This window comes from Poromitra crassiceps, assembly GCF_964638095.1.
Source record: "Poromitra crassiceps genome assembly, chromosome: 4".
NCBI lineage: Eukaryota > Metazoa > Chordata > Actinopteri > Beryciformes > Melamphaidae > Poromitra > Poromitra crassiceps.
The window spans coordinates 26,336,074-26,356,628 of NC_139626.1; the positions used below are offsets into that span (position 1 = coordinate 26,336,074).

General features: G+C 45.5%; 1 protein-coding gene across 3 annotated transcripts in view; it reads left to right on the top strand.

The window, feature by feature from the left end:
* Window positions 1-20,555, top strand: part of LOC310774390 (myosin phosphatase Rho interacting protein) — a 102,151-nt gene that overhangs the window by 11,085 nt on the left and 70,511 nt on the right. For all 3 annotated transcript variants that reach the window (XM_083634455.1, XM_083634454.1, XM_083634456.1), the window contains exons 2-3: window positions 14,240-14,317; window positions 15,171-15,236. In XM_083634455.1, coding sequence (XP_083490581.1) covers window positions 14,240-14,317; window positions 15,171-15,236 — 144 coding nt within the window. The remainder of the gene's footprint in view (window positions 1-14,239; window positions 14,318-15,170; window positions 15,237-20,555) is intronic.

The following is a 20,555-nucleotide window of genomic DNA, read 5'->3' on the forward strand; positions in this document are numbered from 1 at the left end:
TCCATACTGTTATGATCACTGTTACGTAAATCCACTGATTACAATGTCTGATCTTCTGCCAAAAAGTGTTAACTGCAATAACATTAGCTGCTAGCTGCTAGCCACCTTATCGGCACTTCCCAAATCAGCCCTCAATTCCACTGCGCTGTCCTCATACATCTTCTCCACCCTCATAGTTGCTCTCTGATGGTGGCTTGTAGCTTAGTCCGGCTCCACACCAAGGAGATATGCTCCCGTTAGGCCACCATTTTCGTGACGAGCTGGGAAATCTTCTCTGCCCTGACGGCACCACAACAACGGCGTTTGTTACTGCTAGCAAACAAGTTAATGCCAGACTGTTTTTCATCTGCCCCGTTGACGTTCTCCTTGTGCTTTATGCGCACGTGACTAAGCATCAAACTGGTATGTCTATGTTTTGCAAGTTTAACTTTCCATTGCACTGCACAGTCGTTTCGGTGAGTTTGTAAAAACACGCCCAAAGATTACTGCGGCCCAATGCTGCCTAGCTGTATCGCCAGATCCACGTGGGGGGTGGGGCGAGTACCCGAACAGCTGAAACGTTACTCGAGTACTGACGACGTTACAAACGGAGTACCCGAATACTCCCGCCCATCCCTACCACAAACACACAAAGATATATTATTAGAACATTTTTGCACAGATCATAATAACACAGGCAGAAACAACAAGCAAACAGTCTCCACCACTCGGCAAAGAAAAGACAAACACAACCTAGCTATCATGGCGATGTCCATGGTCCCCACGCATGGCTTCAACAAATGACAGCCAAGTCCATAGCTGAAGATGCCAATTGTTCAAAAGGCAGAGTATGAGGATATTAGGTGACGCTAAGCGAACAGGAGCAGACAAGTTGTGAAACAAGCGAATGCATTTCCAATAGCCTACATGTCCATTGTCCAGCAATGTCAGGTTATTGTCCAGTATCATCCATTTTACTTTATGATCACTGTTACACTAACGTAAATCCACGGATTACAAGGTCCGGTGTTCTGCCAAAAAGTGAAAACTGACCAGTGTGATTAACGTTACAGCTGCAGCTGAATAGTGATCACCATGAAGCGATTGTCTCCCAAAAAGTGATTCTTTCTCCACATTTCTTGTGACTACCGTTATGGGAAACGACAGTGTAGTCAGTAAACTAGCGTTACTGCAAACTTTTGAATGAGTTTTATCGGGCGTGCGCTATCAAGAAGTGTGCGTCTCCTTCGGGAGCATATCTTCAGCCACCATTTTCGGGATGAGCTGGAAAACTTCCGGTTAAAACTTTCAAAATAATGTTACTTAAACAAAAGTAAATAGCTTATTGATGCACGTTGGAGGAGAAAAGGTATTTCAACGAATGAAGCAGCAAATCTTGTATCAAAATACTCGTTGTGATGTTATATGGCGTGAAACTGTGGCTGTAACGCATTACTCAAAATAAATAAGGTTACGTTACAATAAGCGTTTTATTTTGAAAGCAACAAAGCGGACGATGTACTTTTTACATTCTGGCTGACTTGACGCCTGTGCAGTTCATGCTGCCAGATCCACATGACGATGCGTGCATAGATCTTCTAGACAATTTCTAAAGGGTGCGGAGTGGGGCGAGTACCCGAACAGCAGAAACGTTACTCGACTACTGACGTTATGAACGAGTGCTCGAGTACCCGAGTACTCGCGCCCATCCCTACACCTTATTGGCCTAAACCTGCTATATGCTATATGCAGTTCAGGCATAAGACAAGGTTAGAGCTTTGTAAAATGGGACCAGTGTTCAGAAACCGTCAGAAAGCCTGATTTAGAAGAGATAAACTCAATAAACTGGTTGGAAGAAAGCTCCAGTAAGGCTATGTAATGCTGTTAAAACACCATGAATGGCTCGTTAGGCTAAGTGAATTTGAGCCCTAAATTAAATGTGAGTTATTTGGGATTGGGACTTGAAGGGAGCCGGAGTTGCAAGCTTAACTTTCACCCTCTCGCCTCCCCGCCCCATTCATTTGTTAGATCTGGCTCGATGAATGCAACATTGAAATAGATAGCCCACATGGACAAGTTATCCAAAGGGAAGGGAACCGAATGTCGGAAGGACAGTATCCAATATAAACAATCTCTTTGTTCAACACTGCTAGAGTAGAAGGTGGGCCAGGGGAGGGGACGCCGCTGGGAGCCAGAGCGCATTCTTTTATTTCGGCCTGTGTACTCCTAAAATACGTTTAATTTCCCTGTGAGGTCCCACTCTGTTTAACCTGTTGTCACGGTTTTTGTTTGGTCACATGAGTGGTCCTTAAAAAGTCTTAAAAATGTCTTAAAAAAAAAAAAAGGAAAATTAGGGTCTTAAATCAGGGGTGGCCAAACTACGGCCCGCTGCCCGTTTTTAAGTGGCCCGCCATGAATTTAGCAAACTTTTTTGTTGTTGTTGTTGTTGTTGTTGCTATAAGCATTTTTCTGTTTTTCTGTTTTAAAGTTGAAAACGGAAGACGAAAACGAAAAAACAAAAACAGAAAAACTGATTCCCCCCATTTTTCAATTTAAAACCATTGAACATGGGTTTTACTTGAGTACCCTGACCTGGTCTATTTATTTTTAAACATTTTTAATACTGAATGAATGTTTAATACTAATGTTATGTTAAATTAACCTGTTGGCACAGGAAAAGAAAATTTGAAAACATACAGAAATACCCATTGTAATAGGTGAGCACATCAATAAACTATGTGTCATATATTTATTTAGGTAGAAATTTAATTTTTGATGGCAAAAGGGTTGTAGAAAACGTACCGCATGTGCTCTCAATTGGTCACGTAGCCTACTCACGTTGCAGTAAAGTTAGTCTCGCTGGCCAGCCTCCTCTCCCTTCCGTCCGAGGAGTCTGGCGCCGCATAGTCTCTTAAAACAGACTGTCTCATCTACATCCGGCGAATGCAGCTATACACAAGGCTCTTTCATACACAGATCGCGCAAAAATTGCCATTTAGGAGTCCCGTAAAGCCAGCCGCCTCGCCACAGAAATTGCTTTCACACGAGCCAAGCAGCACGGCCACATTACCGTGCTGCTCTGTACTTTCAGGTGAAATCCCCTGCTCCCGCATTGAAAGGCGAGCGGAGGGATTTCCTGCTCCTCCTAGCCCAAATGAATATTTTCATAGGTTAGTGTAGCCTAGGCTACTGTATGATGAACGAATTAATTCAACAAGACTTCCCTCCTAGTCCGCTGAGCAGGGAGGATAGTGCACTCGCATGGTGGGCGGGCAGATCGATATGGTGTCCTACTAAAATTGGAACGATACACGACCGCCCGCATATCAAACAGCTGCAGTCTGCATAACGTTCGTCGGGGGAATAGTATAGGCTATAAATGCACATGACTACTTAACGTTAACTAATGTCAACATCGTTTGAGCATAAAGCCTAACCGCACGGAGCATTCCTCCTGGCGTCCCTGCTGTCATGATTGTATAGGCTACTTTTTTTACTTTCACTACTGCACTTTCTTGATCACATGAGGTGATTTCCCCTGTCATTTTTTTATGAATGAGCAGACCATTCGCACCTTTTCCGGCTCGCTGCGACGACCTTTCAAGTGGAGGCGGGTTGCCAGGTAACCCGGCGCTGTTACTATCTCCCGTCGCGGGACAAAAGGCGTAAAACAATTGTCCACCAAAGCGCGTTCACGACTTTCACATCGGAGGCGCTAATCCTATTTTCCGTGCATTTTTCGGCTTTCAAGGCCGGTGTGAAAGAGCCTACTGTCTGTACGTTACACCCCCAGAACATGCACAAGGAAGTTGGAAAAAAACCTTCAGACAGGAAAGAAGTTCGACGGAATCCGTCCAATCACGACACGTGTGTCCACGAAAAATGCGGCATATTGGATTCTGATTGGACTAATGAGCGGAAGACCCGCCTTTCTGCGATTCTGATTGGACTAATGAGCGGAAAACCCGCCTTTCTACTTCCCATTCAGGTTGGTGCATGATTCTCCCCCACGAAGTACAGACGGTATGGCGGAAGCATTTGAAAATTGCGGAAGCCAACTCGTCTGTTCTAAGAGACTAGGCGCCGCAGGTCTCCATAGTGGGATTGCGATGGGCAGCGCTTAGCGGCAGTGCCCTTGGAAAATAGTTTCAACAATCCAATTTGCCGTTTTCAGCGTGTAGCAACGAGCTAGCGTGTAGGTTTCTGCCATTAGCTTGCTATCTAGTTAGCGTTGTTGTTTTCACTGAGGCAGCAGGGCACTATTTACAGTGACACACAGGGAGGAGGGAGCGGAAGCCGCTCTGATTGACATGGTCGGAGCCAATGACAGAGCTTGCAATAAGCCGGGAGCGGACATCCGGCTGCCACCGAAACAGTTGCTCCAATGGGAGAGCAAAGTAGAGCAGGGGAGGGTTTATCCCAGTTATGGAGACCTGCAGCCCCAGACTCCTCGGACGGAAGGGAGAGGAGGCTGGCCAGCAAGACTACAGTAAAGTTGACAAATGGATCACAGTCGAGTCCACACAGAAAATCTGCGGTGGCATTAGTTTTATGGACACTTCAAATTAGGGGTGCACCGATCACGTTTTTTGCCACCCATCACCGATTGCCGATCGCCTATGGGAAATATCTGCCCAACCGATCATCGACCGATCACCGATTACCGATCACCGATATATAAACTCCTCAAAGAAAGTTTGGAAACGTTATTTTAGGTCGATTATTTCTCCCCTTTAATAATACCAATTGGCATTGTATTTTATATCGTTGGAAAGCCTGATTAGTGATAGGGCTTTTTTTAATAAAAAAATAAAATAAATAAATAATAATAATAATTAATATAAAAAAATATCGGCTATCAGCCGAAATATCTGCAATCAGCCGATCGCATATTTGAGGTCAAAATCGGCCGATACAGATTGCTTGCCGATCGATCTGTGCACCCCTACTTCAAATAATAATTACAGTGAATAATCCTTCCAAAATGTTTGTTTTGAGAGCACATAGGCTACCTCATTGAAGCGTTTCTTTACTCCATGTAGCATAGAGTGCAGCAGGTGCAGACGGCTTCAGAGTCGCCTTGTCTGTCTGATTGTGTGTAGGCCTATGTGTGAGAGAGAGTTCACGTCTTATGGTTAATTACTCTGTGTGTTTCACTGCTCTAAATTATTTAATAATGTTGCTTTGTCACGTTCTGAGCCTGCCCCGCCCGCACCTGCGATATTTTCATAATTTGCCAACCCAGACCGCCTGCGGGGTGGGCCAGCCCACGGGACCCGGCGGGTTCTGGGTGACCCACGCATACTGGGTAGAGTAGACGTAGCGTTAGCTGGGTACTATCAATGGCTGGGTAGCTTTGCTAAGCTCCTGTTAGCCTCTCGTCTGTGGCTTCCTGAGACGCACCTTCATTCACCAAACTTCTCGTAAGTGGTCGAACTGGTCATCACAGTTGTGCTAAAAGTGCTAGACTCCAACTATCATTCAAGATAACAACATCTCAGAATGAACGTAACTTTTTGTTGTTGTTCTGCCCCTCTGACTCCCACATACATACATAACTCTGTACTGTCCACAGCGCCACTCCCTGGCGCACTCCTGCCATTACAGTTTTCATATGTTTACACAAGGTATTGGCTTTGTTTTTATGCCTCAGCCGGCGATAGCCAGGCCGGAGGCATTATGGATCCGGGTTGTCCGTCCGTACGTACGTACGTCCGTCCGTACGGCTGTCCGTACGGCTGTCCGTCCGTCCGTACGATGTTTGTTAACGCGATATCTGAGGAACGCCTGGACGGAATTTCATCAAATTTGCCTCAAACATCGACTTAGACTCAAGGATGATCTGATTAGATTTTGGTGGTCAAAGGTCAGAGGTCAAGGTCACTGTGACCTCTCGAACGCCATTTTCAAGCTTGTTAACGCGATATCTGAGGAACGCCTGGACGGAATTTCATCAAATTTGCCTCAAACATCGACTTAGACTCAAGGATGATCTGATTAGATTTTGGTGGTCAAAGGTCAAAGGTCAAGGTCACTGTGACCTCTCGAACGCCATTTTCAAGCTTGTTAACGCGATATCTGAGGAACGCCTGGACGGAATTTCATCAAATTTGCCTCAAACATCGACTTAGACTCAAGGATGATCTGATTAGATTTTGGTGGTCAAAGGTCAAAGGTCAAGGTCACTTTGACCTCTCGAACGCCATTTTCAAGCTTGTTAACGCGATATCTGAGGAACGCCTGGACGGAATTTCATCAAATTTGCCTCAAACATCGACTTAGACTCAAGGATGATCTGATTAGATTTTGGTGGTTAAAGGTCAAAGGTCAAGGTCACTGTGACCTCTCGAATGCCATTTTCAAGCTTGTTAACGCGATATCTCAGGAATGCCTTGACGGAATTTAATCAAACTTGTCTCAAACATCGACTTGGACTCGAGGATGAACCGATTAGATTTTGGTGGTCAAAGGTCAAAGGTCAAGGTGAGCTCTCCAACGCCATTTTCAAGCTTGTTAACGCGATATCTCAGGAATGCCTTGACGGAATTTAATCAAACTTGTCTCAAACATCGACTTGGACTCAAGGATGAACTGATTACATTTTGGTGGTCAAAGTTCAAGGTCACTGTGACCTCTCACACACCCAATTTCCAAGCTCTGTAACGCAACATCACAGTTAACATCACATCATTAACCAGTTGAGTCCCATTGAGATGAGAAGATCTCTTTTTCGAGGGAGCCCTGGCCAAGATAGCAGCAATACAGTTTCAACCAGACACACAATCAAATATGAAAAGCACATAGGTCAAAGCATACAGTAATATGAAAAGCACATAGGTCAAAGCATACAGTAATATGAAAAGCACATAGGTCAAAGCATACAGTGGCAAATCACAGAAATAAAAGACAGGAACACACAAGCAGCACATAAAGCATTAAAAGACAAAAGCAAAACATGAAACACAACATGTCATGTAAGCAAACACTAAGGCTGCTTTCTCACTGGGAACGATTGCTTTCATTCCGTCCTGTTCTGCACCCGGGAGTGCACCCCTCCCCTCTCCCCCGCTGGTCAGCTTTCACATTTCACATTTCTTCCGCGCTCGGAAACGAAACAGAGTGCACTTGCGTCATCAACTATGCCTGGAGTTTAACCCTCGCCCGTGTGTTGTCTATGTGGTTTGGAACGGTTGGCTTTCACAGTCGCAAGTGTTCCGTGCCCGGGCACGCCAAAGCGCTCCCCAGACCACCTTTTCAAGTGGATCCTGTCACGGTTCCCTGTTGCGCGCCCGGGCGCAGAACAGAACAGAACGGAATGCAACGTTCACACTCGTCAAATGTTCCGAAACTGGGGTCAATTTGGGGACAAGTGTGCTCGGGAGCGGTACCGAGGCGCCAGTGAGAAAGCACCCTAAGGGGCCATTCAGACCAAAAGCGTTTTGGAGCTGCCACTGGCAGAAAGACGCTGGCAGCCTGCCAGCGTCTTTCTGCAATTCATTCTCTATGTAAGGACGCGCTAAACGTCCTCCTCTTTTAATGAACGCACCTGGCGTTTCAGCGCTGTAACGGGAAAGTAACGGGAGTAGAACCTGTATTTCTCTCCTCCTCCGGTACAACTCGCACTGCGCCCTTGTCTAGGAGGAGAGATGAGATTTCGTCCTCTAGAGCTTGGGCCGCTTCCCCCTAGAGTTGTGCGATCTTGACCACAGTCAGATCGACCAATCGCCACCCTTTGACATCGCCAATGCACAATGTCTTTTTTTTCCCCAATGCACGATGTCATCGCCCTCTCAACCCTCTCAACCCTTGGCTTTCCCCTTCCTGTGTATTGGCTGTCTCTCTTCCTGTGTATTGGCTGTCTCTCTTCCTGTGTATTCAGTGTTTCCCATACATAAAGGAATTTGTGGCGGGCCGCCACAATAATATTTTGACCGCCACAATAAGATGTTGACCCAATTTTTTTTTTTTTTTTTTTTTTTTTTTTTTTACAGTGCACCTGAACGCAACATGCAAGATATCTGCTGAATAAGTGTCCAATAAATGTTCATGTCATTCTGGCCAATACTTCTGTTATAGCATTTCAGTCTGGAATATGGAATATCTTTCAATAATCTATGATTTAGCTGCTAAATTGTCAAATACTGCCATCTGCTCGCTACCCAGGCACTTATGTATGTACTTAACCCAACTAACTTAACCTAACTAACTATCCGGTGTGCACAACACTGTCAGCCTAAACTCCGGCTGACACCCCAAAAACCTACAATCCGCTACAGAAAATTTTATATTGTTTCTTTATTAACACGTTCACTGCCATTGGCGAGTCAACTCGTCAAGCAGAAACCAACGGTTGACTGCCAATGGCGAGTCAACTCGTCCAAAAAAAAAAAAAAAAAATTTTGACGGTGGGACGTTGATCTAACCCTTTTATATCTCCTATATAAATATGGGAGCCACCGAACGTGTACAACCCATTCCACCGACCCACTAAGTGGCGACAGTGCTCTCCAGACTAGAAAAAGCCAAGCCAAAACTGCAGGGGAACGCGCAAGGAAACCATTCTCATACTGTAAAATGGATTGGCGAAAACGCTTTCGCTTTCGCGCAGGGAGCTGACGGTGGGGGATTGCAAATTTGCATAATAGATTATGGGTGCAACACACTTTGAAACACCGGCAGAAAGCCCACAATCGCACGCAGCTTCATTCCAGCTGAGCTCACAACCGAAACGAACGAGCCCCATGCAGACTCGCCCAAAGAGCAGCCGCCAGCAGCCAGGCAGCACAGACAGGCAGAGCCTCGCTTGTACCGCTGCAGCCACGGAGGGAGGAGGAAAACACACACGGAGGGAGGAGTTTGAAGGATAGGGGGGTTTCCTGCTGCTATGGAGGAAATTACTGTTCAAAACTATTGTTTAGATGTCTGACGTCTTACGCCAAAAATAAATGGTTAAAGTGACTGTTCTATCGAATTTCACAAAAAGCCATTTATCTCAGCTTAAATTTTCAGACGCTGAAACCATGCTGTATTCAACTGCTAATTCCTACATAACTACTAACTCTACAAACTAACTCTTTTAGACAGAGAAAGCACACATTCTATTAGTTCTTTTGAGATATTTTGTGTTCACAAAATCCTAACAGAAAAGAATCCTCGGCTCTTGAAAGATGAGCCAGAATCCTCAAAAAAAAACCTTGGCAGAAGCTACCTACAGTATTGAAAAAACGGCTGGCAGTGAATGTGTTAACTGGCCCCTCGCCTTCTATCATTTCACAAAAGTGGCAAAGCAAGTTGAGTATCCCTGACCTATAGGGAGAAATTTAGTTTGTCATTGTAAACCCACAGCACAGTAATGATGACATGTTCTTCATAGATCTAGCCTTTTAATTTTGCTCTTAAGCTTTCTCAAAGTACACCAAATTAATAGGGGTGGGGGAAAAAATCGATTCACCTAAGTATCGCGATTTTTAATGTCACGATTTTTTGGATCGATCTTTTATTCCAGAATCGATAATCGCAAAAAAAATAAAAAAATAAATAAAAAATATATATTTTTTTTTTGGGTGCTTGCAGTCAGGCCACTCACTGAACAGCAGGCCAGGCGCCGCCTACTGGTTTACTAGTGGTTTTATTACTTTATTAGTTAGTCTGAAGTAATAATTACACTTCAGGGTTAAAGTGGGTGCATCTCATTGTAAAATTGGACTTCAAACGGCCCAAATCTGGCTTCAAACGGCCCAAATTTCACGCGCGTTGGCCCATATCGGCCTGGCCTGCTTGGTATCTAATGCCCGGCCTGAATTATGATCCCAGTCTGCCCCTGTTTTTAACTATATCGCCCAGCCCTACTCATGATATATAATATACAGTCTCTAGTGTATGATTCAACTTTTCCCATGTTCTAATCTAGTGTAAAAAAGCAAACAAACTGAAAAAATAAAAGAAAAAAATAAACAAAAATCGCAATAAATCGTAATATCGAATCGCAATAATCGTAGAATCGCAATACTTAAGAATCGCAATATAAATCGAATCGGCACCCAAGAATCGTGATAGTATCGAATCGGGAGATAAGTGAATCGCCACAGCCCTACAAATTAATGCATTTTACTTTAAAATGTTTAAAAAAATCTTGCAGGGGGGCAAGCCCCCGCCCCCCCCCTAGGGGGTCTGCGGTCCCCCACCACAAATTCTCAAAATCCTGTGGGAAACACTGGTATTGGCTGTCTCTCTTCCTGTGTACTTCCTGTGTATTGGCTGTCTCTCTTCCTGTGTATTGGCTGTCTCTTCCTGTGTATTGGCTGTCTCTCTTCCTGTGTATTGGCTGTCTCTTCCTGTGTATTGGCTGTCTCTCTTCCTGTGTATTGGCTGTCTCTCTTCCTGTGTATTGGCTGTCTCTCTTCCTGTGTATTGGCTGTCTCTCTTCCTGTGTATTGGCTGTCTCTTCCTGTGTATTGGCTGTCTCTCTTCCTGTGTATTGGCTGTCTCTTCCTGTGTATTGGCTGTCTCTCTTCCTGTGTATTGGCTGTCTCTCTTCCTGTGTATTGGCTGTCTCTCTTCCTGTGTATTGGCTGTCTCTCTTCCTGTGTATTGGCTGTCTCTCTTCCTGTGTATTGGCTGTCTCTCTCTGTCTCTCCACCTTTCTCAAGCTCTCCGTGTGCTGTGAGCATCAGCACGAGTCAAATCATTTGTCATCCTCAAAGCCAAATTAGCAGAGCAATTTGATTTATCTTCCCCTCCAAAATCACATTTTAAACTGGTTTCAATTCGTCTGAGCTGTCTCCATAAGCGCATCTATGCAAGTTCAAACAAGGCATACAGTACATATTATTATGCTGGCATGCAAAGTTACAGGGAGCAGCAACAGGGCCAGCATTCGAATAGCACACTAATAATCAGATGCTTCTGCACTCGAGGTGAGACATTTAAGTTGGCTTTGATGGAAGAGGTGGGGGGGAGGGGAGGGCGGGAGGGAGGGGCAGGTGGGGAGGGGTGGGGGGGAGGGAGGGAGGGGGGAGGAGTGTGGGACAGGTATGAGAGCTGCTTGCTAATGGTTAACACTTAAAGCTGTCAGTGTTAATGGAGAGCAAAGAGCAGCCATTAAAGCAGAAAAGGTGCTTGTGCGATGGCCTCGACTTGAAGCCGGCGGCAGCTAGACCTGTAGCCTCGAACGTCAGCCGGGGATTCTGCTAGTGCATGCAATGTCCAGCTGTGTCAGAATAGTAGCCAGCCGGTGAGGGGGAGGGGCAGGGGGAGGGGCTGGGAGATTGTTTAAAGTCGCTCGGCGTCCCGGTCGAGTGTAGTTTGCCATGTTTAAGCACCGTGATTGGCCCAAAGGTCCAAACACCTCCTAGCCGGGAGTCGGGACACTAGAGGCCGCCTGATTGCAAGATTCAAGATTTTTATTGTCACTCCATTGTACAGGTACAGTGTGACGTACAGTGTGACGTTCTTATGCTGTGGGCTCCGTTAAAGACAAGGTGCAGGAGGTAAATAGTGCAAAATCACAGCAGACAACAAATAGGTTACAAAATCATAGCAAGCAACAAAGGCAACAGTTAAATAGAAGTGATAAGGTGTGATAAATGATAAGTTTGGTTCCTGTTGGTTGTCAGTTGAGGGGATGGGTCGGTAGGGATTTTTTTTTTTTTTTCCCAGTGGCAGCAAGGGATAGATAGGAAATATATATATATTTTTTTTTTCCTTAAAATTACAGCAGCGATGGATACTTTTTTCATAACATAGCCTACATGTACTCTACCACAAATGAGTAAGTTGCTGTGCACGAAACAGTATCTCGAAGGCAGACGGAGTCGCGGTACTTTGAGCCGTCGAGGGCACAGGTTCTAGCTCTGCCGTGCACTTCAGTGCTAAATACCTGAATTGAAATAAAGCCACTGACGAGCGAACCAAGCTGCTGAGTGGGGGTCGACACCACATCACTGGCGATATCCGTCCATTTGTCAGCTCTGTCCACTTTGCCGGCTGCTGATACGAATATACAAGGGCACTGTTTAACTTCCTGAAGCACGTTTTCAAATGATTTTAACCCCAATCTCACAATTTTGGTTGGCACGCTAGTGCTGCATGGGCAGAGAAGCGACTAGAATAAGATAGAATAAATATGAAAAGTGTTCACAGTGATGAAGCGACACCTCTGAATTACAGCTTTTATTTTTATTTTTATTTATTTTTTGACAGGGACAATGGACAGTCACAAACTGTCCCAGACTTAGCTAGGAAGCTACATTTCATCTGCAGTCCCTGGGTCCCTAGATGATACAAGGACAATCAAAAACACAATAAAACAGAGAAACAATGTAAATCTGAAACAAAAGCATGTACATAATACAATTCAAGTACAAAAGCATAAAATACAACACATACAATATAAGAATAATAAAAGATGCACTGTTAAGTATTGGATGTTAATGACTACATGATTGTTGGGATTTCAGCCATGGGTTTAGTTTTTTTTTTAACTAGTAAAGTTGGGGCTTTGTCTGATGCTACTGGGAGTAGAGTTCCAGATGTTTGTAGCTCTGATGGAAAAGGCTGATCGGCCAAATTCAGTGCGTCTCAGTTGAGCTGCACAGTTGCCTCTGGTGGCGGCTCTTGTTTGTTTGATGTTGTCTGAGCACAGTGGAACAAACTCTTTCAGAGGAGGAGGAGCAATAATTCTGTACTGTACTCCTCCTCTGAAAGAGTTTAAGAGAGACCTGGGCATTAACTGGACATGATTCCCTCAATATCTATTTTATATTGCTGTGAAAACAACATTATCCTCCAAACAAGTGTTTTATTCAATTTTCTCACCAAAATTAATCTTTACAACTACAAGATTTCATTTGAACACGTAAGCATGATATCATTGTATTTGACCTTCAACCCATGTCCACTCCGCTAATGCCTGCAGCAAATTAAATCCCTGAATTCTGCATGAGATGATGTTTATCTGGCCCAAACACTTCTCCCTCCCCCTCCGCAGGACAACAGGACCCCACGTTAGTGTCGCGCCACAATACAAATGTCTGGGCTCTATTCCCCTGGAAATATTTCAACAACCTCATCTGAAAATGCAACCAGCGCTACTTTAACACGTAGGCATCGTTGGGAATGTAAAAATCGGTCTTAACAAAGTTTAAGTTTAGTCTACCTTTCATTCTTTTTCACTTCCGTGTTCTTTTGTTCGTTCTCTGTTAAAGTGTGGTCCCACTTGTATGTTGCCCCGCTCGCAAATAATGTTTTTTTCTCCCATCGAGGCATTCATTGCCTGTCCTACTCTGCCTCTGATTGGACAGTACGCGTATCCTTTGTAGCTGGGCTGGTTCTGATGGGATAAGACCAGAGTCACTCTTGATAAGACTATCAGGCTAAGCCAATCAGATACAGAGTGAGGCATAGAAGGCGTTTGCTTCGGCTGACCGGCGTGTATCCAGATTTTCTAAGTAAACGCTTATGCAGAGCCATGTAATTGTAACTTAAAACGATACGCCAACATTTTGTGAGATTTTTGTCAGTAAATGGAGAATGTGGATGCCTCATCACTGTGCGTAGCCTACAAAGAGCGGTACAGCGCGCCGCTCACTGCTACTTAGCTTAGCGCTAAATGGTAGTGAACGGTACAGCTGCTTACTCCCGTTCAGTCGCCCAAAATACATTCCAACAGCGCCAGAAACACTCACATGTACATGTTGTCACTCGTGTACTCGCCACACGATGAAATAATAATTCAAAGTTACTGGAAATTTTTTCGAAGTAAATCTACACACCCAGAAGTAACAAAGATTAACCAAACTAATCAAGAGGAACTGAAGTTACTTCCTTGTTTGCCACATCTTTTGAACTTCTTTGTTTGGACTCCAGTAATTTGCGGTTCAACAAGTCCAGAAGGTGAGTGAGTGAGTGAGTGAGTGTGTGTTTGCAGGTATTCTCTCTTTGTTTTGAGCGTCAGGCATTTTGGTCTCATCTGTTGTGAGGAAACAGCAACGAGTGGCTCTCAAGCATGTCATCAAAACAGAGTTGGTTACACCAAGAGGCTCCCTAACTGCTTTTGTGTGGTTGCAAAATGCACTGTGAGAGGAGAGGCAACATCTGGACCCCAAAAGGTTTCTCTCTCTCTCTCTCTCTCTCTCTCTCTCTCTCTCTCATACTTACACCATCTCTCCCTCTCTCTCTCTCACCCCCCTCCAACCCACACTCGCTTCCAGCTTTAATGATTGCTAAATTGCCCCCCCCCCCTTTTCTCTCTTTTTTACAGGCTAAACCTATTTATGGTGGATGGCTGTGCTTAGCCCCCGAAGGAACTGATTTTGACAATCCTATGCAGAGATCCCGGGTAAGAGCGTGCTGCATGTAGGCCAACACATTTGGGGGGTGGGCTGGGGGGGTTGTTAGTTTGCTTTGCTCTTGTTTGCCTTTACTCCAGGGACATGTACTGTATGTTTCACAAGCTCCATGAACTGCTCGTGCCTACAGGATATCACACATAGGGCTTTCACACCGGCAGGGCTCCGTGCCGGTTCCGGTTCCCGAACCCAAATTTGAACCGGCCGGCGCGTTCAGACCGAAAAAATTATTGGTTCGGAACCTGAAAAGTTGGTTCTCAGCGGAACCAAAAAATAGTTGGTTTTTCCTTGGGAACCGTGACATCATCAGTGGGCGTGTCTCATTCTAGGCTGTGAAAACGAGCAGGAAGGAGAAGGCAGTGACAACACAGAGAAAAATAATTTGCAGTGGTCTGCTGAGGAAACCAAATGTTTAGTGGCGATTTGGGCATCTACCGAATTTCAAGAAAAGCTAGAAAGCAGTAAAAGAAAGAGCAAGTCGTATGCCAAACTTGCAGAAGAGATGGCCAAGGCTGGGTTCACTTGAACGCCAGACCAATTAATTAATAAACTTAAAAAACGGAAGAAGCACTACAGAATAATGTCCTCCCACTTTGGTTCCGCTTAAACTGGTGTGAACACGGGCTGGTTCGCCAGAAAGCACCAAGGTTCTGAGACTCCAGAACGGAGCAGGAGCCAGAACCAGAACCGTGTCTGTCTGAAAGCGGTAACAGTGATCCTGTGTGATATCCAAAACTAAGGCTGAGGAGAAAAGGGTTAATAGGCTTTGTCAGTTATGGAAGACACATTGTAGAGAGTGGCTATTGTGTCAGACTCATTTGATGGTGTACGTCTGTGTTACAGAAGTGGCAGCGGAGATTCTTTGTGCTGTACGAACATGGCTGCCTGCGCTTCGCCCTGGACGAATCGGTGAGTAGCTTGGCCTGTCCACACACAGTCTCCTCCTCTTGTCTCATAGCGGCCATGCTGTGACACGTAGGGCTGGAGACACTACACAAGTTAAGGGTGATTATAGCCACCATATGGCATCACAAGTGATTTTTAAGAAGGAACAAGCTGACATTAGCCTAGGATAATATAGTCATTATGCTGTTTCAGGACTTCAATCTGTTGCCTCTCAATCCAGTCAAGACAATTACAATTATTAGGTGTTCAAGCGCTGGAAACCCGTTGGTTCGTTCTGTCGTTCGTTCGTTCTGTCGTTCGTTCTTTCGTTCGTTCGTAGCCAAACTTTGCACATAGGTTGGAAATGTCAGCCACTCAGAAACAAAAAATTACACCAATCTACCAAATTTCGGCAATTTAACAGCCCATTTCATGTTTTTATGCCTAATCCAAAGAAAAGAGAACTCACACACACACTGTCTCCACACTCCAAGGTTTATTAACAGAAAGAATAACGTTTTGGTCCAAAGACGACTGAAACGTTATTCTTTCTGTTACCTCTTTGCAAGTGGAGACAATTTGCGGGAGTTCTGACATCACTGATGATATCATAGACATTGTGACGTCATTGTGATGTCATCGGTGATTGCGTGTTGATCTCATACGCATTGTGACATCATCAGGCTTGAACCCCTGGTATTGCCGCCTGCGGCTATATTTTAAACATGTTTGATTTTCATGACTTAATTCTGGACAAATCTTCACATACTCATGTAGAGTTATCAGGTCAGCATTCAGATCTGAACAGCAATGCTTGAGTTGTGCATGAATAAATTACAGGAAATGTGTGCCAAATAAATGTGCTGCTTCGATGTTTGCTCTGGGTTGTCGTCATGAGAGAGTTTGAGTTTGTGCCACACTGGGTGTGAAAACAAGGCTATTGTGTGATTCCTAAATCCAACTTGTCATCAAATGTGTGTATTTTAGTCTGTTCCGTTGCATAGTTTGTCCCCAGCCTAGGCCTGGCTTATCAGACCTACAGCCTAGGCCTGGGCCTACCTGGGAAGGTGATGGCTGTACTACAGGCTTATCTTGAGGGGGGTAGGGAAAAAAAGAAAACCGTAATGCTATGCAGTCAGCGATGTTGAAAATGTGCAACCACACCGGAAACTTGGCCGCTGGAAAGCCATGCATTAGTTCATAGAGGGGTAAATAGAGATAAGTGTTGTGACGTGGAGTGGAAAGGCTCTGAGAAGCAGAGAGAGGACAGAGAGGCTGGGAAGTCACCTCTTGGTGCCCGCGCAGCACTAACCCTGTGTTTGTGCTGGTAGGCTCTGAGAAGCAGAGGACAGAGAGGCTGGGAAGTCACCTCTAGGTGCCCGCGCAGCGCTAAGCCTGTGTTTGTGCTGGTAGGCTCTGAGAAGCAGAGAGGACAGAGAGGCTGGGAAGTCACCTCTCGGTGCCCGCGCAGCACTAAGCCTGTGTTTGTGCTGGTAGGCTCTGAGAAGCAGAGAGGACAGAGAGGCTGGGAAGTCACCTCTCGGTGCCCGCGCAGCACTAAGCCTGTGTTTGTGCTGGTAGGCTCTGAGAAGCAGAGAGGACAGAGAGGCTGGGAAGTCACCTCTCGGTGCCTGCGCAGTGCTAAGCCTGTGTTTGTGCTGGTAGGCTCTGAGAAGCAGAGGACAGAGAGGCTGGGAAGTCACCTCTCGGTGCCCGCGCAGCACTAAGCCTGTGTTTGTGCTGGTAGGCTCTGAGAAGCAGAGAGAGGACAGAGAGGCTGGGAAGTCACCTCTCGGTGCCCGCGCAGTGCTAAGCCTGTGTTTGTGCTGGTAGGCTCTGAGAAGCAGAGAGGACAGAGAGGCTGGGAAGTCACCTCTCGGTGCCCGCGCAGTGCTAAGCCTGTGTTTGTGCTGGTAGGCTCTGAGAAGCAGAGAGGACAGAGAGGCTGGGAAGTCACCTCTTGGTGCCCGCGCAGTGCTAAGCCTGTGTTTGTGCTGGTAGGCTCTGAGAAGCAGAGAGGACAGAGAGGCTGGGAAGTCACCTCTCGGTGCCCGCGCAGCACTAAGCCTGTGTTTGTGCTGGTAGGCTCTGAGAAGCAGAGAGAGGACAGAGAGGCTGGGAAGTCACCTCTCGGTGCCCGCGCAGTGCTAAGCCTGTGTTTGTGCTGGTAGGCTCTGAGAAGCAGAGAGGACAGAGAGGCTGGGAAGTCACCTCTCGGTGCCCGCGCAGCACTAAGCCTGTGTTTGTGCTGGTAGGCTCTGAGAAGCAGAGGACAGAGAGGCTGGGAAGTCACCTCTCGGTGCCCGCGCAGCACTAAGCCTGTGTTTGTGCTGGTAGGCTCTGAGAAGCAGAGAGAGGACAGAGAGGCTGGGAAGTCACCTCTCGGTGCCCGCGCAGTGCTAAGCCTGTGTTTGTGCTGGTAGGCTCTGAGAAGCAGAGAGGACAGAGAGGCTGGGAAGTCACCTCTTGGTGCCCGCGCAGCACTAAGCCTGTGTTTGTGCTGGTAGGCTCTGAGAAGCAGAGAGAGGACAGAGAGGCTGGGAAGTCACCTCTCGGTGCCCGCGCAGCACTAAGCCTGTGTTTGTGCTGCTAGCGTGTCGCCTGCGGGAATGTGACACGGGTGACCAAACCCATACCGGCTGATCAGGCTGGAGATTAGACTGCTTGTGTGTAAACACTGGGGGCTGCACATTCAAGCTTCCCTGCCAGACACACACATACACAGACTTTTTATTTGGTTTTCCGTTTTTCACGTGTTTGGAAGTTGACCCAGGGAATATTAACTCATTGAGTGCCAGCCACTTTTGGAGAACGGACGCTCCCAGTGCCAGAGTTTTCAGAGCGTTTTCAGTGATTTCTCGAGGCCCACAGAATATTGTGTGATATTACTATGTAAACACCGAACACGCAAAAAGAACAAGGAGACTCTATTGTATCATCAGCAACAAAAAGTTTATTGATACCATTTTCCGTTCTTTAGTTATGAGCCGGAGAAGATAGGTTGTTTTCAGCGTTTTCAGGCATTTCAAATTATAAGCTGAGATATTCAGCCTTTTGTGAAATGCAGCATTTCAAGCACATTCACTGACTCTAGATACGGTAATATTTTCTGATGTAGTGATGTGGTGTAGTTGTGTCCTGCCCTGCGTGCCCCACCCCCCCTCCCCCCCCTCAGCTGAAAACTCCTCCCCACACTAGTAACACACAGCCTCGCACCAAGCGTCTAGGAAGCCTGGGAAGCGCCGCCTCCCAGGCAGCGCAACATGGAGAAGCCACACGCGGACTGCAGTGAAAGGTTTGGCTTTTCAGTGTCGCGCTGCTGCTTTTCTAGCGGCTAATCATGTGGAGAAACTATGCTGACAGACAGACAGAGGCAGAAGGACTCAGTTGTGTGCGCGGATTGACTGTGTTCGCAGCCCCCGTCAGTTGCAGCCAGAACAATCTACATGGCTCTGGAGTGCAGCATGAGCGGGTTCTCTTTCATCAAGGCTATTTTAGGCTGTGTATTCCTGACATTTCTGTAATCTGGAGAGCACTGTCGCCACCTAAGGGTTCTGTAAAATAGGTTATAGACCTCCAATAGCTACTATAGTTGTACAGGAGCTGCGGAATGCTTTGATCGACGTCCCACCGTCAAAAAACGCATTGGACGTCGAAGGACGTCCGTGGCACTCTACGTCACTATTTAATTGGACGTCGAAGGACGTCCATGGCATTCAATGAGTTAACCTAACTCAACTTCTTTATTAGCTACAGTGTTTCCCATACATAGGGGAATTTATGGCGCACCGCCACAACGGGATTTTGACCACCACAACAAGATGTTGACAGTTTTTTTTACCCCCTCTCAAAACTCCACATTGGTCCTCTGTCTGTCTGTTTCTCTCTTTCTCTCTCTCTCTTTCTCAAACACACAGGACAGCGGAGTGATGATTGAGTGATATCAGAGCCAATCAGAGGCAGAGTAGAACGGGTTAGATGTAATTTTCAAGACACGTGATCGATTAAATCACATGTGTCAAACTCAACGCCCGGGGGCCAGATCCGGCCCGGCGCCTCATTTTATGTGGCCCGCGAGAGCTAGCAAAGAATACAATTTGCACAATACAATTCTTCGCAATATGGCTTAAAATAGCTATTGTTAAATAGAATAAGGGTTGTAGGCTACTAGTTGTCTGTTTGCCGTTATTTTCTCTATAATTCTGCTTTCAGAGCTAGTTATTAAGTATTAAGTTATTACTAAAAAACAATAATAACCGAATCAGAGGCAATTATTAAATATAACACGTAGGGCTGCACGATTTATCGTATTTTCATCGTCATCGCGATATGAAAATGCGCGATGACCACATCGCAAAAGTCACGTGTTATCGCAATTTTTTTTTTTTTTTTTTTTTTTTTTTTTACAGTGCACATGAACGCAACATGCAAGATACCGGCTGAATAAGTGTCCAAATGTTCATGTCATTCTGGCCAATACTCCACTTCTGTTATAACATTTCAGTCTGGAATATGGAATATCTTTCAATAATCGTTATGACTAAAAGGCAAAAAGTAATCTCATGTGTAAGAAATGACTGTTCTACATTGAAGTAAAAATGTAAATAATTAACTTGTTTTATTTTTTTTTAGCTTCAAAAGTGCATTTTTGTTCGTATGACCCTCAACACAGGCTTTGAGAATCCCGTATGCTTAAATTAACACACTCGTATTGCAAAATGAATTTAGGCCCTCACTGTAATACTTCAGAAGTTGAATTTGAAGTTCAGCATTAATACATTTGTCATTTTTTGTCTTAGATTTACCTTTGTGTGTTATTGCAATATAAAACTACATAATTGAGAATCGATTCTAGATTCTGGAATCGAGAATCGTTGGAATCGAGAATCGATTCTGGAATCGGATCGTGACCCCAGGAATCGGAATCGGATCGTGGCTTAGCCGGATCGGAGCACCCCTACCCATTAATATTTTTGTTTATAGCATTTATTTATTTATCGCAGGTCATATCGTCATCGCAATATTGAACAGTGTTATCGCACGTCGCAGCTTTTCCTCATATCGTGCAGCCCTAATAACACGTAGGCTAGATACATTTATATCATGTTATATTTACAACCGGCTCTTTGAGGGTAACCGTAATGCTGATGTGGCCTGGGGTGAAATTGAGTTTGACGCCCCTGGATTAAATGCATCGTGATTCGTTGAGATGCACGTGAGGGAGGCAGCCAGGAAAATCGCATATCCCATCCACCTACTCACCACCACGGTGTCCGCCTGTTGCTAATTCTCTTCTGTTCCATCACATCAGTCTTTTGTGTTGCTGCCTTCGGCTCTGGTGAA